Source organism: Lotus japonicus, chromosome 3, assembly GCF_012489685.1.
Source record: "Lotus japonicus ecotype B-129 chromosome 3, LjGifu_v1.2".
Lineage (NCBI taxonomy): Eukaryota > Viridiplantae > Streptophyta > Magnoliopsida > Fabales > Fabaceae > Lotus > Lotus japonicus.
In genome coordinates this window covers 81,625,622-81,637,467 of record NC_080043.1, presented here as the reverse complement: position 1 = coordinate 81,637,467, position 11,846 = coordinate 81,625,622, and the positions used below count along the sequence as shown (strand labels likewise).

The window sequence follows — 11,846 nt, the reverse complement described above, 5'->3', positions numbered from 1 at the left end:
TTTTTGGTTAGAGAACTCGGGAAGTACTTCATTTTCAAATTCTCATTGATGGCTAAGTCTCCTGCTTCGATTTGGTACCTGGCTATGTGTTCTACCGTGGACTCTCCTGAATCCCCTGAGAACTTAGTGAATTTGGGGACCTTCCAGCCTCGAGGAAGTTCTGATTCGAGAACCTCCTCTGTAAAGGCTGACACAAAATGGGGTATATTCGCGAAACCCACGTTGAAACCATGTTGGTTCAACAATTGCTCCACCACAGCAGCAACATTTTGTTGCCCCCCAGCGTTCTGGTGTCGAATTCTTTCTAGCACACCATCAGCGTGTTCTTCCCTGTTTACCATATACACATTTTGCAATGGTGGCTGCACTGCCTCGTACAAAGGGTTTGCCCTCATCTCTTGGTGTTGCGGCGCCTGATAGCGCACCGGGGCAGGGACATGGTTAGGAAACGAGACTTGGTTAATCCCTGGTGCCGGTTGGATTTCGACTGGTGCCCCCAGGGCTGTCGCCAAACGATCCATCTGTCGTGCCAAATGCTGATTATTGGCATTATTATTTTGGAGCACAGGGTTGATTAGCTCACCTATCTGTCGAGATAGCATGTTAACCATTTCATGGTTACTATCATCTACTTGCTGCCTAATGGCTTGAAGTGAACCATTATTCATACCTGTAGATAAATAAATTTGTGAACTAGATCCAGGAATAGGGGGACTAACGCGACTTCCCAGGTTTAACATTGTTCCATTTGCCCCAAAAGGGGGTATGCTGAATGGGGGAACATTTTCAGGGAACGTCGAATACGTGCCTTGTATGCCTTGCATCATAGATGTAGGCATACCATAAGGCATGTCCCTCGTAATCGTTGGAACAATTTGTGCCTGTACTGATGTAGATACAGGCATTTCTGCAACTGCAGAAATTGCCACGTTCTGGGTTGGCATACTGGTGCCATGCCCCATTCCAGTAGACACTTCTTCATTATTATTACCACTACTTCCCCCGGGACTACTCTGATTACCCACGTTAGATCCTTGAGGGGAGGTTGTTCCTCGATTGCTTGCCATACTCAAACTCTTACCACTTCTCAGATGCATATAAATCACAATCAAGGCAAGTAGCAAATACCAAATAGCATGCAGCAAACAAAACACACAAAACACTTCTGTAAAACTTAGTTTTCACAAAAACAGTCCCACCAGGTGTGCCAATTTGTTTACACGGATTTTTGGTAAACAAATATCCTCTTAGTTCGACTAAAGGAAGTTTAGATTTCAGGGTCCTTTTGAGAAAACGTTTTGCCAAAGTGTAGTGTGTGGACGGATGTGTTTTCGACAACAATAAACAACTTCAAGCGAAACTGGATTTTATTGAATATGAGTCGATTACAAAATAGTTAAGCAAACCAAAATAACATGAAAGCAAATTTCGACAAAACAAGCTACACATAAGAACTGGGAATTAACCAACTGAAATGCAAGGAAATTAAAGCGTTGGTTCTGCAACATACTCCTCCATCATCACGTTCTGCTCTCGAAGTCTCATTGATGCGGACGTTTAGAGCTTTTAGTGAGTTTTCAGAGTTTTCTAGTTGGGAACCCCTTCTTCTGCTGCTGCTTTCTCTATTTATATTGTTCTTTCTGCCCATGTTCTTGGCGGTTTTCCTTGGATGCACGATGGCTTCGTGGGTTTTGAATTTTGGCGCCATACCCCACGTTTAGCCGATGGTCTTCGCGTACATGACTCTATTGCCACGTGGGTGGTTCTGAGTCGTGGGCAACCGTTGCTATTCGTGGCATCGTGGGTGTACGCACGTGCTTGTAATCGCTTGTTATTCGGTAACTGCCTCTTCCATTAAGGTGATCGAGATTTCTTCATCTTCTGAGTGTGTCGAGTTATGGCTTTTACTAACTTGTCCTTGAGGGACATCGTGTGCTGAGTTGCCGGCTTCGCCCAACCCCTTCTGTCGAGAAACCATTTTTTGTACCATGGTGTCGATAATTGTAATGCTTGTAATTTTGGCTTAACAATTATACTATTGCAAATTCAGTATAAGTTGATTAGTAAATAGTAATAGTTAATTAGACACAGAACACATCATTCCATCCCCTTAATCACCCTTCCATTTCACTTCATTGATCTCAGTTCTCACCTCCCTCACTCAAGTCTCAAGTCTAAACCTCACTTTGGCCTTTTCTTCCAGTTGGAAGGAAAAGCTCTCCTTTTCAACAAATTTTAACACTTCTCTTCTCTCTCTCTCTCTCTCTCTCTCTCTCTCAGCTCAGAGTTCACACTACACCACCGTCACTCTTCATTTCTACAGATCCACCACCCTGTTCCTCTCTCTAGCTCTTGCTCCCTCCAAACATGTCTCGTTTCTCAATTCTCACGTTTCTCCTGCTACTCTTTCTGAGCACAGAAGCTTCCGTTCACGACTACAGAGGCGAACATTTCGCCGCCAAGGGCAACGCGTTTGTCATACATGGAGGCAGCGAAGGAATCTACTCAACTACTCCCAATTCCAACGAAACTTCACCTTCTGCTTCAAATGGCGACTCTTACATTCGGTGATTTCACTTCACTCTTCATTATCCTTTCTGGGTTTTGTTTGCTTTGGTTAAATTACTTGTCTTTTTAGTATTTTTGTTCATTTGGCTTTGATGGGTAGTTGGTAAATCACCTCAGATTCAAAAAAGAAGAAGGAATTCACCAGTTTATGAGTTTCTATTTTTGGTTGAATTTTTGTATTCAGCTCTCTCACTGTTAGTGTCTGTGAGATTCTTGGTAATTAGTAGCAATTGTTATAGGAAAAATCCCAACTTGTTGAATATTTCAACGTGTGAAATATACAATCTTACTTGTCAGATTTGGAAAGTGAAGTTGCTGGGATACTCATAGAATTTCCACAAATTTGATGAAAACTGTTTCGCTGTCGGTCCCGAAACATGACATGTCTCTTGTATACCACTGTTAGCCATTGTTTTGTATTTGTGCTATCTTGGTGATTATGCTGATGGTTTATATATACTGTTTTGTTGATTGGATTTTCCTGTTGTAATGTGGAAACCAGGTTTGATAGAGTCACATTCCGTAGAACGAAGGAATTCTCAAACTTTAGCTCGTGGCCTATTCAAGCTGTTGTTTTTGAGGTTGAAGATAGAGAGACAATTGGTGGTTCAGCGTATGGGGGTCAAAGGGCTGTCTGTTGCACCGGTGATCTAGCAAAACTCGGTGTGTGTGCTGAGGGGCAGGTAATTTACCGCCCTTCTCAGGTGAATTCTGATTGGCCTAAAGTTTTTGGTGTCCCTTTTGAAACGGATGATGAAGTAGCAGTGCTGCCGACGAAATCAATACAAATCACGAAAACTGGGATGTATAATTTGTATTTCATCCATTGTGACACAAGGCTTAAAGATTTGGCTGTAGAAGGGAAAACTGTATGGAAAAATCCCTCTGGCTATCTTCCTGGTAGAATGGCACCTATGAAAATTTTCTACCAGTTCATGTCTTTTGCATTTGTGTTGCTTGGGCTCTTTTGGTTCTATCAATATGTTAGATTTTGGAAGGAAGTATTTCCACTGCAGAACTGCATTACCCTAGTGATAACCCTTGGCATGTTTGAGATGACTCTGTGGTACTTTGACTATGCTGAATTCAGTGAGACTGGAATCAGGCCAACTGGGATAACCATATGGGCTGTCACCTTTGGTACCGTTAAGCGAACCGTGGCACGTTTGATCATTTTAATAGTAGCAATGGGCTACGGTGTTGTGAGACCTACCCTTGGCGGCCTTACATCAAAGGTTATTATGCTTGGAGGAACCTTCTTTGTCGCATCTGAAGTTCTTGAGTTGGTGGAACATGTCGGTGCCATAAGTGATCTTTCTGGAAAGGCAAAGCTTTTTTTGGTTCTTCCCTCTGCTGTATTGGATGTGTTCTTCATTCTTTGGATTTTCACCTCACTCTCTGCAACTTTAACTAAGCTTCAGGTAAACTTGAAATGGGCTGCAAAATTCTTTCTTTCTTTGGTAAACTTGTTATCCATAATTTTCCCCTTGTTGGTTTTTGTTAAAGCACTCTGTATGAGACAGATATCAGGAGGGGTATTAGAATCTGTTTCTTCAACTTAAAGTGTCTTGGGATGTGTTATTTTCCTGTTTTCATACCCTCTAGCGGAAAACCAAACGGGCTTTAGAGTTGGTAGAAATATATATGATGTGGCAACTCTAGAACTGAACTCCTATCAGTTTCATTTGTGATTAATAAACCATGATGTAAAGGTAGATAGGCTTAAGTTACTTGAAGTAATAAAGGAAAGGAAGGATCTTATACAAATATAGTTTTTGCTATTTGTATTTTTCATGTTTGATATTTCCTGGCCTGTTATGATATACTGCCAAAGAATAAGTATTATTGGCAATTTATAGTGTTTAGTAAAAACACGGGATATTCTTTCCTTTCCAACTTTGAACTATCAGACCCTGATGATCTTACTCTATAAATCCTATTCTGCTTTATAGCTTTTATATAAATTAGGCTGATTTGCTTAGACTTTTATGTGATGGTGCATCACGTGTGAATTAGTGAGAAAATTAGTAAGTGAGTTAGTTAGTTAGTTAGTAGGTTATAAAGATAGTTTTTAATTAGCTCTTTAGTTGCTGTCATTTTTACTGTTTTTAGAAGTTAGTTAATATTGTTAACTCTTCTATATAACATAGTTGTGTAACTCATTCCTGATTTAATGAAGAATACAGTTTCCTTTTCTCTTCTACACTGTTTTCTCTGCTCATTTTCATATCACGAACGGTGATGAATGACAAATCACTGTCATGACTTAACTAATCTAAAGATGACACTTCTCTGTTTATGCAATGTGACAGGCAAGAAGGATGATGATAAAATTGGACATGTATAGGAAGTTCACTAATGCTTTGGCAGTTGCTGTGATCGTATCTGTCGGCTGGATATGTTATGAGGTAATCCAAGGCAGAAACGCATTTCAATTAATTTGTATGTTAACTAGGCCTAATTATGATAGTGAAGTCCAGGTCATTGGTCTATGTAATCTGTGGATTCAGATGCTATGAACAAATTAAAATGAGCTGCAAAGTTTTGATCTAGAATAGACCAGGAAATTTGCTACACAAAAGATGTTATTTGCTTGTTTCTAAATTCAATTCATCCATTCAGTGTTGGTTATTCTAGTCCTTATCTTTATATTTTCTCTTTCAGCTTCATTTCAAATCAAATGATGTATACAATGAGAGATGGCAGAATGCATGGATCATCCCAGCCTTTTGGCAAGTTCTGTCTTACTCTCTCCTGTGTGTTATCTGTGCTCTTTGGGCACCATCTCAAAATTCAACAAGGTAAAAACAAAACCTCTATCTTTTAGTTTTTCTGCATCTTTAATGTCTAAAGGGAAAGATTAGCTTTCTCTTCTATGCTCCAATGTCCATCTACACTATTTGTTTCTCATTGTTGTTGTTCTGTTCTTGACAGATATGCGTACCGTGGTGATGATGGAAGCGATGAATTTGATAGGGATGAAACTACTTTGACGCTCATTAAACCGGCATCTATTTCTGCAAAGGATGTTCGAATTGTGCCAGATGCTAGACCAGTGCAAGGTGGCAATGGAGTTTCAAATGATGATTTAGAAGAAGACAAGAGAGAATAAGCTAGAGAATGTAGCTCACATTTTATAATTTCATTGCATCCATCCTGAAAATTAGCTGACTCTTTTCCTTTTATTCTTTTATTTACTTTACTAGTCTTCTTTGTTTTCATTTGTTGCATATTTAGCTAGCTGTTCCTTACAATATTGGATTACATGATAGAGTTTTTCGTGTTCCTGTGATTGGTATGCATAAGAGTATGATTCTGTTACCTCTTACAAAGGAAATTCTCTTCAATTATGAGATATTTAATGTATATTATCCATGTGCAACATGCAGGCATACATGTGGGGGTACTTTCTAGAAGTTTTTTCAAGTTTCCAGCTGTATCTATAATCTATATTACTAGTTTCTTACTATTTGATTAATGATTGGAATCAAATGTCCCAAAACTGTCTCCTATACTGTCTCACTTATACAATTATTATGCAAGTTTGTAAGGGTTTCACTTTCACTCAATTTTTTTTTGTTTAATTGATATGACAAGATTTTACTATTGGTCAAATAGGATTTTGAGACATCAATTGAGGACAGAATATCATGTTTATCACCCCACCTTTTTTATTAGTTTGAGGAAATAGATTATTTCGCCTTAAGGGTGGAGTTGGTACCAGTAAATACAAATAATTCGACAATGAAAGTTTATCAACACGATTTGATAAAATTATTATTATTCACTTTGTGAATTCATACATCATAACAAATTGCTGATAGAATTTCTTTTGGCAGGAGTTTAATGAGTCAATTATTAGCGTCCAAGGAGAGGAGGAAGTCTATGAATGAATTATGATGTCCTATTTGGATTTTCATTCTTAAAAAAATGTTAATTTAAACATAAGGTAAATATTTTTCATTGCATTCAAGATACGTGCCTAATTAAATACTTTATCTGTTACATCTTTTTCAAAGCAAACGTGGAATGAAAAATAGTAATTTCATTTGACTTTGTTAGCAGACTCTGAGATCATATTTTGGGTTTATGAAGTTGAATTCAACATCAGCAGATTATCTACGCAGCCGTGAAGCTCGTGGCAGGCTAACAAGTCAAGGTAGCATGGCAACAAAATGTTTGTTGATCTTACCTACGTCTCTTCAAGCACGAAATTGCGTGGAATTCAATTCCCTGTTGTCTCTCTTTCTAGGAAAATGATTGTATCACACCATGTCCTTTACAATTCATGTTACCATTTCAAGGAAAGATTCATCTTTAGTCGTGCACTTTAGAAACACTTCATTCTGATTTCTGAAGACTGAAGGATCCTTTGACTTCATATCTTAATGGCAAGTAGTGTATAACTGATGTATAATTGTAAATTTGTACTTGGTGTGTAAGTATCTAGCATGTTTGAATATCAGTTAGTTCAACTCAAAATGCACATTTCATTCTTTTTAATGTACAAAAATAAACAAGAAGCTATGAATTGAGAAAAGAAAATAAAAAACCATTTACATTTATATCCAAACAGTCACACCTTCGTCCACCTCCTTATTGAGAGGAGGGAGGTAAACTACCCTCACCAAGGTCATTGACGCGGCGGAAATGCTAAAATACAAAAAGTTAGGTGATGTATATTGTTGCTTCGTACCAAAATTCGCATGACTACAAGTAGATCGGCGGGTGTGAAATTGTTATAGCTTACGCACGAAAGGTCTCAGATTCAAACCTATGTGAATGTTAATGTGTGAAATACTTGTATAGGGAGATTTACCGCACACCAACAAGATTGAGTATGTGGAAGATACCTTGGTTTAAAAAAAATACCAAAATTCAACCATGAAGTGTGCATTTTATTTCACATTTCGGAGTCTTAGAATCCATTGTCATTGACCAAAATCACTCTAAGGTGGTTGTATAGATGCATGGCAATCAACTTGGAAAATTTATTTTAGTTCAAAAATCAATTGTAGGGAAAAATTAGAGAGTAACTTATGTGGCGGACATAATTAATTGGAGATTTTGGAGATTTTATAACTGGATTTCACAACATTGTCCTCTATAAAAATCAATTTCCCCATAAATTTATTCAAACATAAATCATTTCACTTTTAACTTAGTTTTATCAAAATCAATTATGACAACATTGATTCTAACACGCATGAACAACTACCAAGGTTCTAGCTTTCTAGTGAAGAACTTAAAGATTCTGAAGCTATATCATATGCTTAGATAAGACAAAGTAAAAAGGCAATGCTTAACAACACAAGGGCTTCTCTGGTTTCTATTTTCAAATGGCACATCATTTTCTATGTTAAATTTTTAGTACAGGAAACCAAGAAAATAAAAAAGCTGTTATCACTGTTTTATATACAGAACTTTGAAAACAGGAAGCAGAATGAAAACAAGTGGCACATTTGTAAAACTAAAAACAAACAATGAAAATAGAAACCAAATAACCCTGAAAAGCTTACACGGTTGTCATTCAAGAAGAGGAACTTGGTTTTACTTTCGGAATGACCTTTACACAACTTTTCAATAAAACTATTAACATTTATTATCAGAAGAAAACATGCAACTAACTGGTCCATGAAAGATAGAAGAACAGATCATCTTTAACCAGCACTTATCATTTAAATTGCAAATAATGAAGTGCAGCCTGCCAAAGTAGTTTAAATCAGATAGTAGTAGTACTAACCAAGAGGCAAGAGCTATAAACAGAAAAATTACAACAGGAAAAAGAGAGAAATAATCACATAGTTACATGCTCTGTAACCAAATGTCCCATGAATCTTCATTGAAGCAAAAAAGCCTTTTAACTTCTCAGCAATTCCCATTTAGTGGAGACTTTTAAACATTAGAAAAACATAAGATACAGGTGCCGAAAGGCTGAAGCTAATCTAAGATTTCAATTTCAACATGCATCTATTAGTGCCCCAAAACTATCATCACATTGTATAGAAGTCACTTGAAGCTACAAAAGAAACAGCCTTTTGACCTTAGAGTAATAAACAAAAACACACGTAAAACAAATTCCAATATAAACAAATGAAACAAAATCTAGAATGTGGTAGTATGATGAAATCAAATAACATGCTTACAGGCAGCAGCATTCAGGCCTGAGCTACTTGGCTTTTCACGACCAATACCGATCGATCTTCACAAGATTAGAATCCTCCATTCCTCTGAGAGAATCCTGGATGGTAAAAAACTTGGAACAGCACTTGAGAAATCTCAGTTTGGCCAGCAGCACTCAATCACCTGAACACTCCAGGGGAAAAAATTAAAAGAATTTGTCCTAGCCACTAAAGTTTCCAAAACTCAACTTCACTCCATCATCATTCAGATCTCCTTCTCAAGTGCTGCGAAACAGGAGTTCCTTCAAAAAAATCCAACACAGCATCCTCCAGGTCCTCAACAGAATACTTAATGTAATTCTCCGGATGTCTTCCGCTCTCTATGTGGCTCCTGAACCGCCCGAGGAACGACCTATACGCCGGGATCAGCTTCTCCGATATAGATATCCTGAGCTCCTCCCTGAGCTGCGAATCCGGTATCAACCACACGGCTTGAGTCCTGTGAACCTCCTCAAACATAGCATTGAAGGCCTTGAACCTTTCTCTCAAAGCACTCTTCGAGACCCCGGAAGAAAAGCCACCACTCACATGCAACCCTTCATCCCTCAAACAATACAACACCCTCACCCAAGTTGCTCTCTGGTAGCTAGTAGCAGCTTGCCTGAACTTCCCTGTAAGCTTCTTCAAGTAATCATCTCCAATCATCTCCCTCAATTCAGGAGAGCCTCTCACCTTCTGAACAATGTAGTGGACATTGTTCATTATGAAAAGGTGAGACAAGGAGTTATCCTTATAGTGCTTGGACTTACCATCCAAGTTGAATTGCAATATCACAATAATCCAAATCAAATGAATAGCCAAAGGGGGCTTCCCCTCCAGCTCAGTAAAATCCATATCCGGCGTCGAAGGATCACCCGAATATCTCGACCCGGTCGACGGCTTAGACACTATAAGCTCATACAAAGTCATCTTGTAATCAGAGATCAAACTTATGTAATTCATCACATACCTAGTCAAAGGGTGAATTGTCCCACCAGGGACAGGAACCTTAGAAGGCTCCCTAAGCACAGCATTCTCAAACTCAGACAAAATCCCTCTTGCAGCCTCGGCTAATCGCGAGAGAATCTCCGCAGCCTGCACACGAATCGACTCCGACGACTTCGAGTCAAAAACAACATCAATGTCAGGAATCAAATCCATAAGGGCATCATGGAGGTCAAGAATCTTGAATAGCTTCTCCGGCGACCTCCTGCTTATACTGATTGCCTCAGCAAAATTGAAAAGCTGAATTGCAGGCCCTTTCACTGTCTCCATGAAACAAGCATCATCAACCGCAGTTCCCACACCATCAAAGATTTGCTCACAGAGCCTCTTCTCACTGGCGAAGAGGGTTCTCACGCAGACCTTAGCAGCTCTTATCCAACGCCTGATCTTGGCTTCCAGCTGCTCCCACTCCAGCCTCTGAACGTCGCCGATGCTGAGCTTCTCAACCCCGAGCCTCCTGAAGCTAGCATCCACCGCGGATTTCCTCACGCTGCCGTAGACCTGGATGCACTCGCGGAGGTAGCCGGAGGAGATCATCCTCTCGGCGATGCAGCGGAGGTCGGAGACTGCGTCAGAGGGTATCAGATCGATCTCGCGGATGCTGCTGGTGGAGCGGTAGCTGCTCCGGACACTGGAGGAAGCGACAGAGCTGCCACTGTCGAAGCGGAGAAGCTTGCCGTCGTCAACAACATCAACATCAACATCGCCGCCGCCATCATCAACAGCATCATGGTGAAGTCGTTGGGGGGTGGAGGAGGAAGAAGAAGAGTGGTGGTGGTGGTGGTGTTGATCTTCGTCTTCTTCGGTGTTGGGGTGGAGAAACGGGGAAGCTGGGTCGATGGGGTTGGTGTGGGAGATGAGGATGTTGCGGAACTCGTCTTCTAAGCGAGCCATGGCGATCTGGATGGCGGAGGTGGCTTTGTCTTGGTCGTCGGAGATGGTGGTGGAGGACATGGAGCGTTGGATTTCGTCGACGGCTTGGAGGTAGAGATCGACTTCTTCACGTTCGCCGTCGAATATCATCTTCTCACGGGCGTCTTCGGAGGCGGTGGAGTCCCACCGGAGGATGATCTTCTCCGCCGCTTCTAACGGCAAGGTCTCCGGCGGGTCCATGATTGGGTGGAGAGGGAAATAGGGAGGAAAAGTAAAAGGGGAAAGAAGTGATAAAGGTAGTAGTGAGTTAAAGTTGAGTTTGAAGGTGGGAAGAAAATTAAAGGAGAAAATGGAGGAGGGGAAAGTAGATATAATTTAGGGAAGGGAAAAAGGGAGGAAAAGGGAAGAGAGAGAAAATTGAGGGTGGTTTTTTGTCTGAATGTGGAAATGAGAGAGACTGCGGCAAAGTTGGCGTTGTTGTTTGATTGAATTGAATTTGTATGTGGAAATTGAAGAGGTGAATGAAGAATGAAGGAGGAGAAGGGTCATTCAACGTTTGACATCTTATATGCCGCCGGTGGAATCTTCACCGGCGAATTTAGTGTTATTACGTCAGGGAAATTATGACGGCACTTCCTTTTCTAAAAAGGGTTTTTGGCTAGATGCCAACATCTACATGTTATCTCATATTAAAATAAGAGTAATATTCTACCTAATATTTATTACCGTATCATAGTTCAAGTGGTAAGAATTAATAAATATGTAGATTGGACGGGGAAGGTTTATAAATCTTTATAACAAACATATTGATCATATTAGAATTAGGGTGACCTCACTTAGCCCAAAAGCTAGCTCGAGAGTTAAATGTTGTTCTATTCTTTATAAACACTTATAAAGATTCTATACTACTTGGTCGCAAAGGCGCTGATATCATGTTAAGCAACCAATTATCCCAAAAGTTTTGTGATATGAATTTCGATTTTTACCGTCCCCTTATTCCAATAAAAAAAAGTGAAATTTTAGCACATGGTAAGTGAGTATGTGCATTATATACGCTTCAAGCTCAAAGCACGCTCTTACGTGAGAGGGTTTGTTAAAAATATATAGTATAAAACTATTCATGTGACCTTTATCCAACAACTTAACATTTTAAAATAATTGGTTGTTTGACACATTTTACTAGCGTGAACCAATGGAGATTAAATGTCTATTTCACGTTTGGGGCTTGAAAATGTGTGA

At 39.6% G+C, this 11,846-nt stretch overlaps 2 protein-coding genes across 2 annotated transcripts; one reads left to right on the top strand and one right to left on the bottom strand.

Annotated features, from left to right (window-relative positions):
* Positions 1-2,160: 2,160 nt before the first annotated feature.
* Positions 2,161-5,934, top strand: LOC130746437 (uncharacterized). Its single transcript, XM_057599064.1, has 5 exons — positions 2,161-2,567; positions 3,071-3,989; positions 4,881-4,976; positions 5,233-5,369; positions 5,503-5,934. The coding sequence occupies exons 1-5, from the start codon at positions 2,368-2,370 to the stop codon at positions 5,678-5,680; spliced, it is 1,530 nt and encodes a 509-aa protein (XP_057455047.1). The 5' UTR covers positions 2,161-2,367; the 3' UTR covers positions 5,681-5,934.
* Positions 5,935-8,385: 2,451 nt separating this feature from the next.
* LOC130746436 (exocyst complex component EXO70A1-like) lies at positions 8,386-11,166 on the bottom strand. Its single transcript, XM_057599063.1, has one exon. The coding sequence runs from the start codon at positions 10,845-10,847 to the stop codon at positions 8,952-8,954; it is 1,896 nt and encodes a 631-aa protein (XP_057455046.1). The 5' UTR covers positions 10,848-11,166; the 3' UTR covers positions 8,386-8,951.
* Positions 11,167-11,846: the final 680 nt, after the last annotated feature.